General features: G+C 60.6%; 3 protein-coding genes across 3 annotated transcripts; all 3 read right to left on the bottom strand.

The window, feature by feature from the left end:
- Positions 1–5,793: 5,793 nt before the first annotated feature.
- LOC116747220 (heat shock transcription factor, X-linked-like) lies at positions 5,794–7,855 on the bottom strand. The gene is made up of 2 exons (XM_032618999.1): positions 7,274–7,855; positions 5,794–6,312 (listed from the first exon to the last, which is right to left on the bottom strand). Exons 1-2 carry the CDS (start codon positions 7,853–7,855, stop codon positions 5,794–5,796), a joined length of 1,101 nt encoding a protein of 366 aa, XP_032474890.1.
- A 1,583-nt stretch (positions 7,856–9,438) lies between these two features.
- On the bottom strand, positions 9,439–11,067 carry LOC116747583 (paraneoplastic antigen Ma6F-like). The gene has a single exon (XM_032619966.1). The coding sequence runs from the start codon at positions 10,731–10,733 to the stop codon at positions 9,465–9,467; it is 1,269 nt and encodes a 422-aa protein (XP_032475857.1). The 5' UTR covers positions 10,734–11,067; the 3' UTR covers positions 9,439–9,464.
- A 5,448-nt stretch (positions 11,068–16,515) lies between these two features.
- On the bottom strand, positions 16,516–17,313 carry LOC116747221 (melanoma-associated antigen 10-like). Its single transcript, XM_032619000.1, has one exon. It carries the CDS (start codon positions 17,311–17,313, stop codon positions 16,516–16,518), a length of 798 nt encoding a protein of 265 aa, XP_032474891.1.
- Positions 17,314–19,113: the final 1,800 nt, after the last annotated feature.

The following is a 19,113-nucleotide window of genomic DNA, read 5'->3' on the forward strand; positions in this document are numbered from 1 at the left end:
TGAGATGCCAGACTCTGTGCCTTTAAGGCCCTGGGCAGGGTTGGAGGTGTTCCAGAGAGAGGCTGCCCCACAGGGAGCTGGCGGAGGGCATTTCCCTCAAGCAACCCGCACCCTTAGGTCCCTGAGCGGCACCCATCCGTCCCCGCGGGGCTGTGCTGAGTCTCTGTCAGGAGGGCAGCCGCCAGCTGCCGAACGGCCCCGTTGGGGTCGGGGGCGTCCTCGTGGGGCCCAGCCCCGAGCCCCCCTCAGGGGTGACCCTGCTGCCCACAGCGCCCACTCTCTCCGGAACCTGGCCTCGGTCTGCACAGCCTGGCTTTTGCCCTGCCTGTCCCCCGACTAAGAGCCGCTTAGGCCCCGGTCCTGATGACCTCGTGCATGTATGTTTATCTGAAAGTCCCAGAGAAGCATCCCCCACCCCCACCAATATCATGGTTCGGGTGGAGCTGGCAGGACGTGATGCAGCCACTCGGCGAGCCTCCTCGTGGTTGGTAAGTGATGATCATTGCCGCGGGGATGTGGGGCGAATCTCTGTGCTTCCGGACTTATTTTGAAATCATTCCCTACGTAATGCCCAAATGTTTGAGTACACTGATGGCCTTCTGAATGTGACCGTGAGGTTTTGGTTTTTGAGCCTGAGTGCGAGAGGCACAGGCGTGTCCTGTCAGCCACCCGCAGAGCCGCCTAGGACTCTGGTGTCCCCGATCAGGGTGTTTGAGCAGAGGGACAGGCTGTAGCAGATGGCAGGGGTGGTCCCCAGGACGCTCCCCCAGGCCCCAGCCACCCGCAGACCCGCATGAAGGTTTGGTAAGGAGCCAGGCAGGAGAGGGCTTTGGGGTCCCGGTGATGCAGGCTGTGAAGAGGGTCCGCCGCCCCAGAGAGGTGGAAGGAGCAGCACCCACCAGATCCCATCTGACCTGCCCTGGGCTGCCCGGGGGAGGCAGGTGGGAGCAGATGCCTCTGCCGGTGAGCTGCAGCCCTGGACCCCAGCAGGAAATGGGTGCTCTTGGGACAACGGGTGCTCCAGGACCAGAGCCCCGTGGGGCACTGCCGGGGGAAAGCAGGGATTCCTAGTGCCCGTTCGTGCAGTGAACTGACTGATGGGGGACAGTGCTAGCCCAGGGACGGCCGTGGCAGGCAGCGCAGCAGCGGCCGGGACACGCCAAGAGCGCCCCAGGGACATTCAGGGAGGCACTTTTCAGGGGGGCAGCAGCACCCTCCCCAGTAGACTCTGGACGAGCACACACCACCCCGGCACCCAGCCAGTCCTGACCAGGGCGGGGCAGGGCACATGGGAGCTGCTGCCCGTCAGCGGGAAGCTCTGACGTTCTCTACGTGCGCTGAGCCTGCCCCCTGAGGGGCTGGTGTGAGTTGTCTCAGCCGTGGCCCTGTTTCCCGAGAAGCCCCCATTCCCCAGCCCCAGCTAAAGTCTGCTCTGAGCTCCAGCCTCCTCGGCAAAGGGCTGACCTCCTGCCTGGCTCTCGCCTACCCTCCTGTGTGGCAAATATCGCCGGCTGCTGCTGTAGGGGCCTTTGTGAGCAAGCGCGGGGGCCCGGGCCTGTGCCTGTCCGTGGTCCCTGAGCTGGGGCTGGGCACAGGGATAGGGCTGGGTCGGTGGCGGGATGCAGGGTGTGAAGCCAAGTGACATTCAGAAGACAGCAGCAGGGTGTAAAGCCACGTGTGAGCAAGCATCCAGGAGGAGGTGCATCCGCAGGGCCCTGAAGGGCACAGACACTCACGCCCCGTGGGGATGCGGAGAGTCCGCCGGCCCGGCGGTCCCCGTGCTTTGAATGCAGGCTTGCCGCCTGCCTGACAGCCAGTGTGCCCGGGGAAGTGAGCCTGCAGGAGAACGTGGGGCCACCACGCCGCTGGGACAGAAGGGAGCAGAGTGGGCAGTGGAAGGAGAGAGCAGGGCCCAAGCCTGAGCATAGGAGCCGCCTTCAGAGGGCCGTGCCTCGGACCCCCACGTCCAAGACCCTTCTCCATCCTCACGCCCTCAGTCTTAGACCCTCACCCTCCTCCCTGGCCCTCGTGTCCATTTCACGAGAGATGGTGACCTGATGGGGCTGGGGAGGCCACGTGGGCAGAATCCAGTGTCAGGCTCTCATGGGCACTAATGCCTGGCTTCCCTGTGTTTTCTCCATTATGTGGTCTGAGGCATCAGCTAGTAGGACCCCGTGGAGGACAGCTGAATCCCCCTTGACTGTTGGGGAGACAGGTCAGGCCAGTGCGGGGATGGGGCTTTGCACGCATATGATGCGTAGCTTGAATAAGAGTCCTTCTAGTGACAAGCTGATCAAATCATGGAGACTCCCTATGCCTCGATTTCTCCATCTGTAAAATGGGCCTCCTAATAGTACAAGGCAAAAGCATTGGTGTGAATTTCCCCATGATGTGACCTGCTTGTAAAAAGCCTGGGCCAAATGAAGTGGTCGGTGGATGTAGCTCTTGTTACTGAGCGTGTAAGAAAGATGCGCCCTCCCCCATGTAGTGAAGGTTCCCAACCAGTACACGTCTTGTGATCCCCGCGTACGTAGATTAGCGCAGTTTTTCTTTTCTCGTGAAAATTTGTTGTCAGGATGCTTGGACTCACCTTCCTCTTCTTCTCGCTTGTCCCTGTTCAAGATGAGGCTGTTGATTTGAGGTGTCACCTCCATTGGAACAGGGGTGTTTGCAGCTTTAGGTCCCAAGTGCCTCTTTGGCCGCGTGCCATAAGTCCTGGGGGCTTTGGTATGTGTTTTCTTCATTTCAAAGTATTTTCTAATTTCCCTTGTGATGCCTTGTCCGGTCCCTGGGCTATTGTTATGGACTGAACTGCGTCCCCCCAAAATTTGCATGTTGAAGCCCTAATCTCCTAGAACCTCAGAATGTCACTGTGACTGGAGTTAGTGGTTCTTAGGTTGAAATGAGGCCATTAGGATGAGGTCTAATCCAAGATGGCTGGTGCCCTCGAGGGAAGAGTGGATCAGCACACACAAGGAGAGAAGGCAGGGGCTGGGGGTGCGTGCACAGAGGGTGACCACGTGAGGGGCGGTAAGAGCACGGCCACCTGCAACCAAGGAGGCCGGCCGCAGTACAAGCCACCCCTGCTGGACCCTCCCTCTCGGCCTCCTGGTCAGAACCACTGTGAGAATCTGTGCCTGCTGTTTCAGCCCCTCACCCTGTGCCGTGGGATTTGGCATCGTCCCAGACTAATGCGGGTATTTGGGGACGCACGGCTCAATTTCCCTCTCTTTGCAGATTTCCCACATTTCCTTCTGTCATTGAGGTCTAATTTCACTCTCTTTTGGCCAGAGAACATACTTTGTATGATTTCAGCCCTTTTGTTTGTATCCCCTTAAGTTCACTGGGGGATGCTGTGTGGCCTGACACGTGGAGTACCCTGGAGAACGTTCTAGGTACGCTTGACGAGCACGTGTCTATTCTGTTCTTGGGGCTAATAGTCTACACATGTCATGAGACCTAGTCTTTGCACAGTGCTGTTCAAATCTGTGATTCCCTTACTGCGGTGCTGTCTGGTCGCTGTACCCATAATGAAAGCAGGCTGTGTTAGTCTGCTTAGAGCTGCCATAGCAAGGTCCCACAGAGGAGGTGGCTAAAACTACAGAAATGTACTGGGTCCCAGTCCTGGTGGCTAGAAGTCCAACCTCAACTTGCTGGAAAGTGCAGTTCCAGGTGAGGGAAGGCGTCTCGTCCTGGCTCGCAGACAGCTGGTTTTCTCTTGGTCCCTCACTTGGCTGCTTCCCTGCACAGGTTGGGGGGGGGGGGGAAGGGAGGGAGGGAGGGTGGGAGGGAGGGAGATAGAGGTATTTAAAGGATGGAGGGAGGAATCAAAAGCAAGAGAGAGAGGGACGGCGGGAAGGAGAGAGAGAAGGGGAATGAGGGAGGGAGAGAGGCGGTAGGGAGTGAAGGAGAGAGGAGAGAGAGAGAGAGAGAGAGAGAGAGATGGAGGGAGTGATAGAGGGGAAGGGAGGAAGGGAGAGAGAGAGTGGGGAAGGGGGAGGGAAGGAGGGCAAGAGAAGAGGGGGAGGGAGGGAGAGACAGGGAAGGGAGAGAGAGATAAGGAGCAGGGAAGGAGGGAGAGAGGGGGAGGGAGGGAGAGAGATAAAGGGAGGGGGGCGAGGGAGGGAAAGAGAGAGGGGGAGGAAGGTAGGGGGAGAGAGAGAGAGGGAGGGAGCGGGGAGAGGGGGGCAGAGGGGGAGGGAGGAATGGAGAGAGAGAGGGACGGAGGGAGAGAGAGGGAGGGAGGTTGGGAGGGTGGAAGAGAGGCTGAGGGAGGGAGGGAGGCAGGGAGATCTTCGGTGTCTCTTCCTCTTTTCCAAAGGACACCGCTCTTGTCGGACTAGGGTCCCACCCTTGTGACCTCATTTAACCTTACTGACTTCCCCAAGGGTGCTATCTCCAAATACATGCAGCTTGGGATTAGCACTGCAGCAGGTGGACTTAAGGGTTGGGGTGGGAGCTGGGGGATCCATTTGAATCCATCACAGGGGGGACCGAAGTCTCCCACTTCTATTGTAGACCGGTTTCTTCCATCCCTTCTGTCCATTTTTGCATCGTTCATTTGGGGCACTGCTGTTGGGCTGCTCAAGAGACCCCCATGACGTGCACTAGCTGTGGCATTGTGACAGACGGGAGCGGCAGATGGGACCACCCCTCACCCGGGCAGACCTGGGGCTCCTCTGGCTGCTGGTGCTTGGATCATTCCTGGTACCTTGGGTCTACTTCCCCTCCTCCCCCAACCCACCTTTTTTTTTTTCTTTTCTGTGTTTTTGGCCACCCCACAAGGCTTGGGGGATCTTAGATCCCCGACCAGGGATTGAACCCGGGCCACCGCAGTGAAAGCATAGAGTCCTAACCCCTGGAACTCCAGGCAATTCCCGCTCCCCGCCCCCTCCTTAGCAGTGTTTGGGAGGGGATGTCGCCCTATCGCTGTGACAGCCACAGAGTCCTGGCCAGGTCCCCCGGCCCATCCCCCACACGTGGAGGCAGCAGCTGTGAGCTGGGGGTGTGCCCTGGCCTTCAGTGCTCTGTACACACCACTGGGCGCTGACCACAGGGACTCGCGGTATAAGCTCGACACCCCAGCGCCCAGAGGGTGGCGGAGCATGGCGCCCTTGAAGTGTTTAGCTCGAAAGGCAAGGAAAAGAGAAGCAGGAAAATGTCTCCAGATGCAGGACCCGCAGTGAAAAGCAAACCTCAATCCTGCTGTCCAGACACCAGAGAGCACCCCCAAACTGAACACCCGCAGGCCCCTGCCAGGGACCGTCACCTCCACACCTGTGCGTCTCAGGACAGGAAGGGCTCTTTTCAGGCCTCTGACCGGGAAGGCCTGAGCTCTTCTCATCTGTCAAATCGAGACCCTGCTGGACACGATGCCCCCGCAACTGTGAAGCCGCGGGTGCCAGGGCCTTCCTTGTGCTTGTCCAGCCCTTCAAGGGTCTTTCTAGTGAGTGGACACAGGGCGTCTGAGGGGCTTCTCCAGGTGTCTGCTAGGTGCCCGCACCGTGCCGGGGGTGGGCTGTCACCTGTCATCGTTTCCTGCTGAGGGGAATCAACTGCTCAGCCACGCCCAGGACGGAGGCGCCAAACACGTGTTGGGTGGAACATCGCTCTCAAGTCCCCGTGCTCTTTATTGCCCTGCAAGGTTCTGGCCGCGTCACCACCTCCGTGTGTCTGCAGGGTCTGCCTGGTCAGGGTCCTCTGTGGGCCTGCCTGGAGGGGCCGGGTATTCCAGGAAAGAGCGGGAGCCCACGCAGCGATGGCAGAAGTGGCTCAGCGGCCAACGGATCAAGGTCAGGGGGGCGGCAGGCCTGGCGGCCACCTCAGGCATCCAGGGTGCGCAAGAGGCAGCAGCGCGGCCCCCGGGAGCTGCGCGGGGTCGGGGGGGGGAAGGCTGAGGACTTGGCGGGGTGCGGCGGCCAGGCCTGGCACGGGCCAGGGAGGACTCATCTGGGCGGGAGGCCAGGCGCAGCAGAGCCAGGGGACCTCGGCTGGCTGGGCCACCTCTGCCAGGACAGGGACTAGAGGGACCAGAACCTGCATGCTGGGATGCGGCGCAGGGGGCTCGGCTGCTGTCCGAGGAGGGGCTGGAGCGACAGAGCCAGTCCTGGCCAGGGCGGAGGCATGGTCGACTTGCGGGTGGCTCGGGGTCCCCTGGATGTGCTCAGGATACGGTGGGAGGCCGTCCTGAGGCTCCGCGGCGCTGGGCGCCGGGAGGTGCCCCGGGGCTGCCGGCTCGCCGTCCACCGGCCCGGATGCTGGTTTAGTGCGCACTCTCGGCTTCATCCTCACCAGGAGGTGCGGGCAGTCTCTCTGAAACAGGGGACTGTGGTAGAAGTGTAACTGAGGTCGCAGTTGAGAGAGAAAAGGAAACCCCGAGTCACAGAAGAGTTGCTCGCAAGCAGCAGCCGCCTGGCTGGGCCCCTGGGCGCCCTCCCCCAGCCGACCCAAGGCCTCTTTGGAGAAAGCGGGACCCGGTCCCAGCAGGACGCTGTGCCCCAGCTTTTACATTCCCGAGACTCGCTCACTCACCATCACCTTTCGCCCTTGGAAAATGACTGAAAATGGCCCCGTAGTATGAGTACAAGGCCCACGAAAGGGGACTTGGCGTTTGCAGGTACGAGACTGCAACAAGGTTCGGTAGCTTTCTAAGGAAGTGTCCGAATCGCCCCCTGGCCAGCACCTCCAGGGGCCAGATCGGGGACGCTGACTGCTTCCCAGGAAGGGACCTGCGCCCCAACTCAAGTGATGCTCTGGAGCTATGGGAGTCAAGGGGGCACACAGACCTCCGCCCTCCCCCCGGCGGGCCACTGTCCCCGAGCAGGAGGACGGGAAGGGCCAGCGTTGCAGCAGTGTCCTCTTGTTCCTCGGTGTGACTGCGTGTCAGGCGCGAGCGGCACTGGCCACGTGTCAGGAGTACAGGATGACGCCTTGCCCGCGTGTGCTGTGAAATGATCACCACAGGGGGTCCAGTTCACACGCATCACCTCACACAGACACACCAAAGGGAAAAGGAGGAGGGAGAGAAGTGACGTCCCTGTGCTGAGAACGCTTCGGGTCCCCCCATAACAACGTCCCAACACAGCGCGCGGCACTGCCAGCTCCGGCCGTCACGCCGGTCCCCAAGTACCACCTTTAAAGGAAGCTCTCCTGACACGCCTGCCGCCGTCCCAGGCGGCCCCGGGGTTGGCACCCGCCCCCCACCCCCACCCCCGGGCCCAGCGGCTCAGACCCTGGAGAGGGCTCCTCCCCCGCCGTCCCCCGCCCTCCTTACCTCGCTCAGGACGTGGGCGGGCCGCTCCTTCGTGGACAGGTTGGTCACGCAGAGGGACGTGCGCATGTCCTGGTGCACTTTGCTGAATCCGTAGCAGTTAAGCTGGCGGATGAAGCTCTTCATACATTCTGTCTTGAACACCTTGTCTAGGCCGTCCCTGTCCAAAACCTCCTTTTGAAACAGCGGCCTGTTGATGCCTATGCAAGTCCCGTCTTCATTCCACCAAATGGACGCAAAGCGACTGCTGTGGACGATCGTCCACAGCTTCCTGGGAAAGGGGTGGAAGAGCAGGCTGCCTTCCCACACGGCCTCGCAGGCGGTGCGAGGCCCTTTCAAGAAAGGCTCTTCCGTCAAATCCTGGAAAGCGGCTTCTCCAGGCAGCAGCCTGAGGTCGGGGTGTCCCGCGGGCACGGGCTGGTCCAGGGCGAGGGACTGGGGGGTGCAGCTCCCTGAGCCGAGGGCCGGAGCCGCTGTGTCGGGAGGAAGAGGCGCCTCGCCGAAGCCGGGCGCCCTGCCCGCGGCGGGGCCCTTCTCGTCCGCAGCCATGCGGAGCGCGGCGGGGCCCTTCTCGTCTGCAGCCATGCGGAGCGCGGCGTGTCCCTCCGCCACGTAAACGGGACAGTGCAGCGCGGCCGGCAGCACCCTGGGCTCACACTCCCGCTCAGCCCCTCACAGAAGTGCTCCGGTGGCTCGGGGGTGACATCACAGCCCAGCCAGGAAGTGACATCATAAAGGGCAGGCCCGTCAGCACGTCAGCCTCCTGCTTCACGCCCGTCATCGCAGGGGGCACGAAGACACTCGTGCACGGGTGCAGAGCCACAGGCCGAGCGCTCGTGCAAACCGGGCACGGCCTTCTGGTCCCGGAGCCCCCGGGCCAGGCAGACGTGCACGGACCCACGTGTGGCCCACGAGGTCAGAGGTCCTCCTGTGTGTCCCCTGGCCTTCCGGGCCGTGCACAGCACCCACGATTTCAAGCACGAGCATCGTCCGAGACGCGGCCCACGGTCAAGGGCGCTAAAACTTTACAATTCACCTGTGAACTGGAAGAAAAACCCTCACGATGTCTGGGTCTTTAAAGTGCCTACCTTACCCTCTCCCTGGAGAGGTGTCCCATGGGTGCTGAGCAGGAATCGGACTCTGGACCCCCGCCCTCGCCCGCAGCAGCCCTTTCCCTCCATTGCCCACAGCAGAGGCCAGACTCAGATGAAACGTTCAGGGAAATTTATTAAACAGAAACATTGACTGAAACCATTGAAAAGAGGGCATAACAACACACAGAGGAACTTCTAACGGCCACCGGAGCCCACGGGTCCCGCCCCCCCCCGGGTCCTCAAAAAGGTGCCTCCGCTACACCCCACCCGGCGGCCCTCCGTCTCCCCACAGTCTCCCTTCCTGAGGGCCCCGCGGGTGGCCTCTCGCCAGGAAGATGGGCGCCGGCCATGCCCGCTCCCCGCAGGGCAGACCCTCCATTTCCGGCCCACATGCCCGGGGCCCGGCCCTGCCCTATGGCGGCCACGGGACAGTCCCACAGCAGGGCGCGCGCCACCGAGCCGGGGACGTGGAGTCCCGAGGAACAACGGGGTGGCCCAGCAGAACACAAGCCCTGGGGGGCCTCCCGCAGACCTCCTGCAGCCCCGGTCAAGGTCTTCCTTCCCAAGGTCCCAGGTGGGATCCCAGGTCCTGGGGTGGGTGCTGGCTGTGACCTCGTCCATCCCGTCCTTCCCGCCGGCTCCTGGGACTGGGCTCGGGGTCTCGACGCCGCGCAGGGCTTGGGGGAACTGCTCAGAGGAGAACACATGCACATTTCCACAACAACAGGCAGCGCTGGGCCTGAATCTATGCCCAGAAAGCACACGTCGAGCTCACGACACTGGCCCACAGAGACCAGAGCCTTGGCTGGCACGTGGCGCACCTCAGGGCTCTGCGGGGGGTCGATGGCTAGGGTGTGTGTGTTGGGGGGAGGGGAGCGGCGGCTGGGGGCTTCCTTGACACCTGGGTCCCTCTGGGGCCTACAGGGACACATTTGGGCTTGCCAGTACAGGGAGCAACCTGCCCCAGGGGATGACGAATAGGGGTCCCCTCTCAGGAGGGAGGCCCAGGCACCTTGAGTAGCCCCTAATATGGGGCCAGTAGGCTGCCGGGCCTGGCCTCCCCCTGCCTCCAAGCCTGGGGGCCCCGGGACCTGCTGAGCCTACTGGCCCGAGGTGGACCCCGGGGGGCTCATCTCTGCAGCCCCGTCTTCATTTCCCGGCTCTTCTGGGACGGGCTTGAGCCCCTCCTCGGGGCTCTCCTCGGCCTCCTGGCCTCCTGCCTGGGCGAGGCCCTCTGGCTCCCAGCCAGGACCTCCTGGGGCCACCGGGGAAGCACTGCCCATCCGGCCAGGCATGGGGACCCTGGGGGCATCTGAGGGTCCTGCCTGACCTAGGCCCGCAGGGGCGGCAGCACTTCCGTCTTCCTGAGTGGCCGCGGATGCCTTGCTGGTCTCCCCAGGGCCAGGGGCTGCCCTGGCGGCACCATGGTCTTCAGGGCCCGCCTCGCCAGCCTTGGCAGTGCCGGCAACTGCCCCACTGGCCTCCTCACGTGCCGGGTGGTCCTCGGCGCTCCCTTCCTTGGAACGGGCGGCCTGGGCGGTGGTATCTTCACCGGCCGGGGAGGCCTTGGTGCCATGTGCAGTGGTGCCTGCGGTGATGGCCTCATGGGCCGCGGCGGCCTGGGCGGCTGCTGCCAGCACTCCAACGTCCACACGGGCCTCTTCCTGCCCTGGGAAGTGCTCCCTGCTAGCCGGGTCGGCCTCCCGGGCCTCGGTCTTCTGGATGAGCCGCAGCATCCCCGCAAAGCCGGGAGGCCTCCTCATCAGCCGCATCGTCCTCAGCGTGTCCCGGAGCGTGTCGTTCAGCCGGGCCCGCATCAGCACCTGCCGGGCGCGCGCCTGGTCCGCCATGGCCGGGTGGATGGCCCTCTTCTCCAGGGCCGACTGCAGCAGGCCTTCCAGGCGCATCACGTACGCAGAGAGAGTCTCCTGGGGCCGCTGGGCACAGGTCACGAACTTCAGCCGAGCACTCCCCCGGGGGTCCTTGTTCCCAAACACCTGCACCAGCGCAGCCAGGCAGTCCTGGGCAGCCAGCTCGGGATCTTCCGCCAGGAGGCCGCGCAGGAGGTCCAGCGCGGGGCCGCGCAAGCTCTCCACCAGCCTCCTCCTCCTCTCCCTCTCAGACACGTGGCGCCACAGGTGCAGCATGTCGTTGGCCTGCTCCAGCCAGCTCTCAGAGGACTCTTCCCCGTGGCCCGGCTCTTCCATCCCAGAGAAGGTTCCCAGCTCCTGGTAGCCCATGCTGTCTAGCAGGGGCTGCAAGGCCTGCCTCCACTGCTGGGTCCCGGGCCCTGCCTCACCCATGGCGCCTGCCGCTGTCACAACTGCTTCCTCAGGCGCAGTCATTGCCTCGCCCGTGGGTCCTGCCATACTCAGAAGTCCTGCCACGCCTGCAACATTTCTGTAACCTGCAGCTCCTTCCTCATCTGACTCAGCTCCTGCTTCACCTTCATCTCCTGCTTCACCTGCAGCTCCTTCCTCACCTGCAGCTCCTGCCTCACCTGCAACTCCTGCCTCACCTGAGGTTCCGTCATCACCTGCAGCTCCTTCCTCATCTGACACTCCTGTTTCACCTTCAGCTCCTGCTCGACCCTCAGATCTTTCCCCACCTGTAGCTCCTGCCTCACCTGAGGCTCCCTCCTCACCTGCAGCTCCTTCCTCACCTGCATCTCCTGCCTCACCTGCAGCTCCCTCGTCACCTGCAGCTCCTTCCTCACCTGCATCTCCTGCCTCACCTGCAGCTCCCTCCTCACCTGCATCTCCTGCCTCACCTGCAGCTCCCTCGTCACCAGCAGCTCCTTCCTCACCTGCATCTCCTGCCTCACCTGCAGCTCCCTCCTCACCTGCACCTCCCTCCTCACCTGCACCTCCCTCCTCACCTGCACCTCCCTCCTCACCTGCACCTCCCTCACCTTCAGCTCCCTCCTCACCTGCAGCTCCTTCCTCACCTTCAGCTCCCTCCTCACCTGCAGCTCCCTCCTCACCTGCACCTCCCTCCTCACCTTCAGCTCCCTCCACACCTAAGGCTTCCTCCTCACCTGTGTCTCCCTCCATACCTGCGACTCCCGCCTCCCCTGCAGCTTCCTCCTCCCCTGCAGTTCCTGAGTGACCTGCAGTTCCTGCCTCACCTGCCCTGCCAACCACTGCTTGTCTCTGGGGCTGCGCAGGGAAATTGGGTCTATCCTGTGAATCAGCATCAGGGGCCTGGGGCAGGCAGACCACAGTCCAGGGCCCTCCCTTGCCTGGTATTTGGTGGGGGAGCAAGCTTCGATTTAAACACTCAGCAAACTCGACCAGGGCAACACTCGACCCCAGCTCCTTTCTGTAGACCTTGCCCAGCACTCGGTACCTGCCCAGGGAATGCAGGGCAGCCTGCACAGCCTCCTGGAATTCCTGGTCTTTGCAGTCATCTGGGATTCCCAGGATGAGCAGAGATCGCTGAGCGTTCACGCCCATCGACCTGCACCAGTCCCGCAATACCGCCAGAGCCATCGCCATCTTCGAGGACCTGAGGGTGGGGGGAAGCGATCAAACAGGTGTGCACAGGCTGTTGAAGTGTGGGAACCGGCCTGTGGGTGCAAAGAGGAGAGAATCATGTTTGTGCCACACAGCCCACCCTAGTGCCCCTCACAGCAACAGCCTGGAGCACCTCCCTGCCCTGTTTGGTTTGTTTGACTTTAGGAAACTTTTTTTATAAATTACATTTATTTACAGGATAGAAGGCTAGGGACTTCCCTGGTGGCGCAGTGGTTAAGAATCCACCTGCCAGTGCAGGGGACGCAGGTTCGATCCCTGGCCCGGGAAGATCCCACAAGCCGCGGAGCAACTAACCCCATGCGCCGCCACCACTGACCCAGCGCTCTAGAGCCCACGAGCCACAACTACTGAGTCCACGTGACACGACTACTGAAGCCCACATGCCTGGAGCCCGTGCTCTGCAACAAGAGAAGCCACCGTAATGAGAGGCCTGCGCACCGCAACGAAGAGTAGCCCCCGCTCGCTGCACCTAGAGAAAGCCCGCGCGCAGCAACAAAGACCCAACGCAGCCAAAAGTAAGAATAAAATTTAAAAATAATAACAAAAGAGCACTTGTTGCGTACGACTCAAGAAACAATAATAAAATAAAATAAAATAATTAAAAAAAAAAAGACAGATAGAAGGCTCGTCACCTTTTCTACATTTCTGGCCTCGGTTTTAGGAAGCTGCCTTTTTCCCAAGGAATTTCTCAAGTCTTCCAATTTGTTAGCATAAACATTTCCATAATATCCCATAATATTCCCCTATATCCTCTTTTTTAATGTACATCTGATCCGTAACGTTGGCCCTCTTTCATTCCTCATATTGGTGAACAGCGTTCTTTCTATTTTTCTGTGATTCATCGTTCTAGGACTTTCTCGGTTTCCTTGCTCTTTTGAAAGAAGCGCATGGCTTTGTTCGTCGTGTCCATAATTTGCTTTCTATCACTGATTTCCTCTCTTAGCTCTCTTATTACTTCATTTTATGTTTCCTTTGCTCTTCTTCTTCTAGCATCTCTAAATGGACTGTTAGCTCACTGATTTTATGTCCTGACTCTTTTCTAACAGAAGCATTTAGAGGAATACAGTTTCCTCCTGTCGCTTTTTGCTGCCTCCCACTAATTTTGGTAAGTTGTGCTTTCTTAGTATTCACGTTGAGATATTTTCTAAGTCCCTCTGCGATTTTTTTCTTTGATCCATGGGTTTCCCAATATTTGAAGATATATTATCATTAGTACCATCAACTAAAATTCCCCCGTGACGAGAAAACTTATCATGTAAACTTGCAATACTGGTAAATTTATGGAGACTTTTTTACAACTCTGGTACGGCGTGTCCGGGTGAATGTGCAAAGCACCCTCGTAAAGAATCTGTGTACTCTGTGTGGAGGCCAGGGCCTTGCCCTGCCCACCCACCTCTGCAATTCCTGTGCCACCCGGACAGAGGCGACCTGAAGCTCTCGATGCCTCATGCAGCGGGCCAGAGCCCCTCCCTGGACCCCCACAAATCCATCTGCCATGGCCAACAACCTCCACGAGATCACAGCAGCCCCAGCGCCTCCCCCTCTCAGCATCACTTACGCCCCCCGTGGCCAGGCGGCTCCTCCCCGGCCCCTCGCACTACATCCCCTCCATACACCCTCCCCCACCCACCAGCTGGGGGCGCTCCGCTCTGGGCCCTGGAAGCCGGGCGCCCCGCCATGCGTACGGGCCAGACTGCCTCTCTCACCTCCCCACACCGGGGAGTCCTCCCCCGAGCACACTCAGCGCCGGGGGCTCTCGCTTCTCGTACCCCAGACGCACAGCCCACCCGTCTTGCCCCCGCCCACCCGGAAGCCGGAGCCCCCTAACTGCCACGAGCGTCCTCCCCCCCACCCCACGCCCCGCCCCGGCGGGAGCTCCCCTAACGCCTACCGCACCCACGCCCGGGAGTCCTCCCCATCGACCCCCGCCTCAGCCAGGAGTAGCTCCCCCTTCCTCCCGCCACACGCAGCAGCCGTTAGCCCTCCCCTCCCGTCTCGGCCCCCGGGGTGGGGCCCGCCCGTGCCGTCCTCCCCACCCCGCAGCCAGTCGTCCTCTCTTCTGGCCCCCAAAGCCGGCCCCACCCGACCGGCAGGAAGCCCTCCGCTCCGGCCCCCCCCACGCTTAGCCATTAGCCCCACCCTCTGCACCCCGACTCCAGAACGCCCCCCACCAGCCACCCCGGAAGCCAGCGGTCCTCCCCTCTGACCCGCTCACTGGGGGACCCTTCCCTCAGCCCCCCTTCAGCCCGCTACCCTCCGCCGCCGCTCCCCCACTCCCAACCGAGCAGCCCGTAGCCCTCCCCCGACCTCCACTCCTTCCCAGGGCCCCCGGTACCTGCGGAGTCCAGCCCCCGGCAAAGCCCCCGCCTGTCTCCTGACTTGCTCTGACTCTGTGGATGGCTCCGGAGTCCCGCTCACGAGGGGCTGAAGAGCTCGTCTCAGCAGAGCAGCCGAAGAGCTCGTCTCAGCAGAGCAGCCAGGAACCGTGCAGCCGACTGTCCCAGGCACTCTGTGCGAACGCCACGTGCGTTTCCGGCTGCTCCCGGAAGCCCCAGGAAGATGAGGGAGAAAGTTCTAGCCGTCTCTTTACAGGGAAAGTGGTTGGATCAGAAGAGCACGTGAGGAGGCGCTTTGCTACGGAAGCACCAATAGCCACGCGCACTGAGGGCCTGAGGTCCCAAGGCTTGGCGCCTCCGGAAGCAAAAGACACGCCCATTGGCCTTCCACCAATAGGAAGGCCTCCCTGCAAGGCTGCGGAGTTGGGGGAGCAAACTTGGCGATGCAGAGCCCATTGTGGCAAGTACGTCCACTTGTCTTCACAGGTGGTTTTCTACTGTGATTGATAATGTCATAAACCTATTCTTATTTCTTTGGTTTGTTTTAATTTTGAATTTTATTTTATGTATTTTTTTATACAGCAGGTTCTTATGAGTTACCCATTTTATACATATTAGTGTACATTTGTCAATCCCGATCTCCCAATTCATCACACCCCCCCCCCGCCCCCACCAATTTCTCCCCTTGGTGCCCATATGTTTGTGCTCTATGTCTGTGTCTCTATTTCTGCCCTGCAAACCGGTTCATCTGTACCATTTATCTAGGTTCCACATATGTGCATTAATACACGATATTTGTTTCTCTCTTTCTGACTTCCTTCACTCTGTATGACCGTCTCTAGATCCATCCACGCATCTACAAATGACCCAATTTCGTTCCTTTGTACAGCTGAGTAATAAATAATAGTCATAAAGCTCTTCTTCGTATGGACTGTTTTCTTGTCTAGTTGTATCAACTAGCCATCTTCTCACAAGGCACGAGAGAATGAGTCAGCCGTCTGGGGCCTCTTTTATAAGGGAGGTAATCTCATTCATGAGGGCTCCCCCCTCATGGGCTAATCACTTCCCAGGGCCCCACCTCCAAATCCCATCCCTTTGGGGGTTAGAATTTAACAGGTGAATGAGGGGCAGGGGTTTACAAATATTCAGTCCATAGCAGTGTCTGTCCAACTATTGTTGCTCCTATGTTCCCTTTTTCCTGCTGAGATAATCAAGGTTTTCATTTACATTTTAACTTCTCTACTGCCTTTTTAGGCAATTATCAGTTTTTACTAAAACTTTACAATTCACCTATGAAATGGAAAAAAGCGCTCACCATCTCTGGGTCTGCACAGTGCCTACCCTACCCTCTCACTGGAGAGGTGTCCCATGGGTGCTGAGCAGGACTCCGACGCTTGACCCCCGCCCTCACCTGCAGCATCCCTTTCCCTCCATTGCCCACAGCAGAGGCCAGACTCAGCTGAAACTTTCAGAGAAATTTACTAAGAGAAACTTTGACTGAAACCATTGAACAGAGGGCATGATAACACAGAGGAACTTGTAACAGCCACCAGAGTCCGGGGGTCACGGCCCCCCCACCAGGGTCCCCAACAATGTGCCTCCACTACACCCCACCTGGCGGCCCTCCATCCCCCCAACTGCCTCCCTTCCTGAGGGCCCTGCGGGTGGTGTCTCGCCAGGAAGATGGGTGCCGGCAATGCCCGCTCCCCCAGGTCAGCCACTCCCCCTCTGGCCCACATGCCCGGGGCCTGGCCCTGCCCTATGGCTGGAACAGGAAAGTCCCACAGCAGGGCACCCACCACTGAGCGGACGACGGGGTGTCCCGAGGAACAACGTGGTGGCCTTCAGTTGTACTGCTAATTACTTTCACATTTCCAAGTAAATTCCTATTCCAATGCCATGTTATCTTGTTCACCATCACAAAATAGTATGGGAATCTTACAATTTGTTTTACACAATTGCAAAACTCTTGTCATTGAACTGAACTAATGCAAATACATGTGTGATTAATGTCATTTGCAAACTTAGATACTGAAGCTTATTAAGCCTTCTTTGAAATGAGACAATATGTGAAAAATTCCCAAAGAAAACAGAGATGAAATTCCATGTCATCTTACACAACAGGAACCCAAAGATGCTACACACCATGTTCCCCCCACTCGCAGGGGCCCTCACTACTTGGAAACTCGACCGCTCTCTCTTCAAACTCAGAGTGAAGGACCAGCCTCACTTGCTACCAGTGAACTTGGGCCTGGAAGGAGCCTGGTTGCTGCTCTGGCTCAGGCTCCCTCTTCCTCGTCGCTCACACCCTCTGCACACAGGGATGGGAAGGACCTGGGATCCAAGCTACTGACCCTGAGCAGATGCTCCAGGACCTGCCACGTGCTGGTCTCCGCGTAGGCCCGGGCACCCCACAGGAACTCGCAGCGGGCAGGGTCGCTGTGGGGCACCTGCCGGTCCTCCAGGTAGCCCTCCTGCACCCACACTTCGGTGAGCAGCTCCCCGGGCTCCCCATAGATGCAGGGCTCCCTCCCGGCACACACCCCCATGTTGCCGAGCACTCCCCACACCTCCTCCTCAGGGGTGCGGTCACCGAACAGGGTGATCACGCCCAGGACCAGCACCAGGAGGCCGGCCTCGGGCGTGCTCTGCCCGTCGCTCAGCACCGCATCCCAGGTGAGGCCCAGGGTGGGGACCAGGACGTAGGTGCGCTCGCGGGGGTCCACCTCCTTCACGTCCAAGCCAAACACCAGCTGCATGCACTCGCAAGCGTGGCTGAAGACCAGGGGGAAGTGGTCCCGATGCTCCCGGAGGACCATACTCAGCATCTCCGTCTTGGAGGTCGGCTCCCTGGGGCGATACTTGAGCAGGAACGCCACCAGGTCAGCCATCAGCACAACAAGTGCCTCCTGGGGCAAGGACTCCGCATAGGTGGAGAAGGAGGGGGCTCCAGGGGAGGCGGAGGACCAGGGGGATGTGGCCTTCTCCCCCGCAGCCCCCAGCAGCGGCGCCTCCACCGGACCCTGGGTCGGGACTGGGGCCTGAAGGTCGGCCTCAGGCTGGCGGAGCTCACTCATCTCGACCGGGGGCCTGATCACTGGGGTCGGGCCGCCCACGGGAGTGTGGTGTGGGCAGGGGACCTCATACCTGGGGTAGAGAGGGGGTGTGAGCGGCCTCGGCGGAGAAAGGCACCCTGGGCAGCTCTGACAAAGGCCACTTACAGGTCGCCTCTTAAAGGCTGCCCTCGGGCCTCACAGGGGCGCTCCTCCTGGGCGGCCTGTCCCCTGCCAACCTGAAGAAGGAAGTGAGGGGGCTCCTCAGGGTGCAGCCAGCACGGCCCCAGGTTCTGGGGCTGTCAGGGGGGTGGGGTGACTTGCATGTTGTGGGGTGCCCTCTGTTCTGGGAGGGGGAGCCCCTGGGTACACACTCAGGGCACGCACCTCCCCTGGACTCCTGGCGCTGCCTGGGCCTCCTCTGCTCTGTGCCCTGACGACACGGTCTCAGACCTGGGCCTTCGCCTCCCGGTTCCTGGAGCCCCTGTAAGAGGAATGGAGGGCGCACCTCTTGTGTAGACTGTGGCACAGCTCTGGGCCTCGGTGCTGGTAGGAGAATTGGACCGGACTCCGTGAGGTCCCCCCAGTTCTGAGTTCTGGGGTGGGTGGTCCCCTCGGGGCTCACTCGTCGTGCTCACTCTTCCCCTTAAGGGCCTGGACCCTCTCCTTTGCAGGCCGGAGGAGAAACTCAGAACAGGACCCCGAATCTGAACAGAAAGCAGAGAGGGGGTCCCACAGGTGGCCGCACCTGCCCAGGGCCTCCCGAGGGTCCTAGGATGGAGAGATGCTGGGTCCTCACCTCCTCCTCACGTCCTGCCTGGCCTCCCAGCACTAACCACAGGGGCAGGTTTCTGTTGAGGCCCCTGTTCCAGGGCTGGGGGTCTGCTCAGTCCTCCCTCGGGGTCCTGGGAGTCCACCCTCTGCGGACCTGAAGGCTCACCCCTCACACCAAACACCTGACCTCCTGAGGACCCCGACCCAGAGGTCAGGAAACATCTCATCTGCTGACCGCGCTCTGGCGCCTCCAACGCCCCCGCGGAAGGGCGAAGGATCCCTCCCTGTGTTGGGGTCTAACGTCCTCAGCCCTTCCTTCCTCGCGTGCAGGCTGGACTCTGGGCAGGACCTGGGATTGTCCCGTCTGCCAGTGTGAGTCCCTGCTCCTTATACCAGCTCTCCAGTCTCTGAGAGACCCTGACGTCAGGACAGGCCTACCGTGCTCATCCCACCCCGGGGCCTCCCACGGCCACCTGCAAGGGCGGTGATCTGGTGGGTCCCTTTTGTCCTCCCTCAGGGTCCCCTCAGTCCTGCCTAAGGGCCCTAACCTTAGTCCACCAAGGACGTGACATTTTACCCTCCGCGCTCATGAGACCCCGCCCCTTATCCCAGGCCCCCAGCTTCTCTGAGACCCGGAAGTCAGGAAGTGCTGATGTGTTCATCCCGCCCTATGACCTCACTGGGCCAACTCTGTTCTGGGGTCCACGTTTTCCTCAGTCCTCCCTCAAGGCCCTCACCTTGAGTCCACGCAGGACCTGGGGTCTAGCCATAGCACACCTGAGACCGGACGCTTATACCTGTTCCTAAGCCTCCCTGAGACCCGGATACGTGAGGACTCGCTGCCAAGTGCTCATTCCGCCCCAGGGCCGCCCAGGGCTGAAGGCAGGGAAGGGTATAAGGGTCAGGGTGTCACAGAGACTGCCGAGCGGGTATAAGGGGCGGGGTCTCATAGAGGCTACGGAAGGGTATAAGGAGCGGGGTCTCAGGCGGGCACAGGAGAGAATCCAGTTACTGCTTGGAGTCAAGGTGAACACCCTGAGTGAAGACTGA

This window comes from Phocoena sinus, chromosome X (genome assembly GCF_008692025.1).
Source record: "Phocoena sinus isolate mPhoSin1 chromosome X, mPhoSin1.pri, whole genome shotgun sequence".
NCBI lineage: Eukaryota > Metazoa > Chordata > Mammalia > Artiodactyla > Phocoenidae > Phocoena > Phocoena sinus.

Excerpts from the sequence above, each read along its gene's own strand:
- LOC116747220 (XM_032618999.1), bottom strand. The coding sequence starts at position 7,855 with ATGGCTGCAGACGAGAAGGGCCCCGCCGCGCTCCGCATGGCTGCGGAC. Across the intron at positions 6,313-7,273 it reads CCGCCCACGTCCTGAGCGAG|AGAGACTGCCCGCACCTCCT; the intron begins GTAAGGAGGGCG and ends CCCCTGTTTCAG.
- LOC116747583 (XM_032619966.1), bottom strand. The coding sequence starts at position 10,733 with ATGGCAGGACCCACGGGCGAGGCAATGACTGCGCCTGAGGAAGCAGTT.
- LOC116747221 (XM_032619000.1), bottom strand. The coding sequence starts at position 17,313 with ATGAGTGAGCTCCGCCAGCCTGAGGCCGACCTTCAGGCCCCAGTCCCG.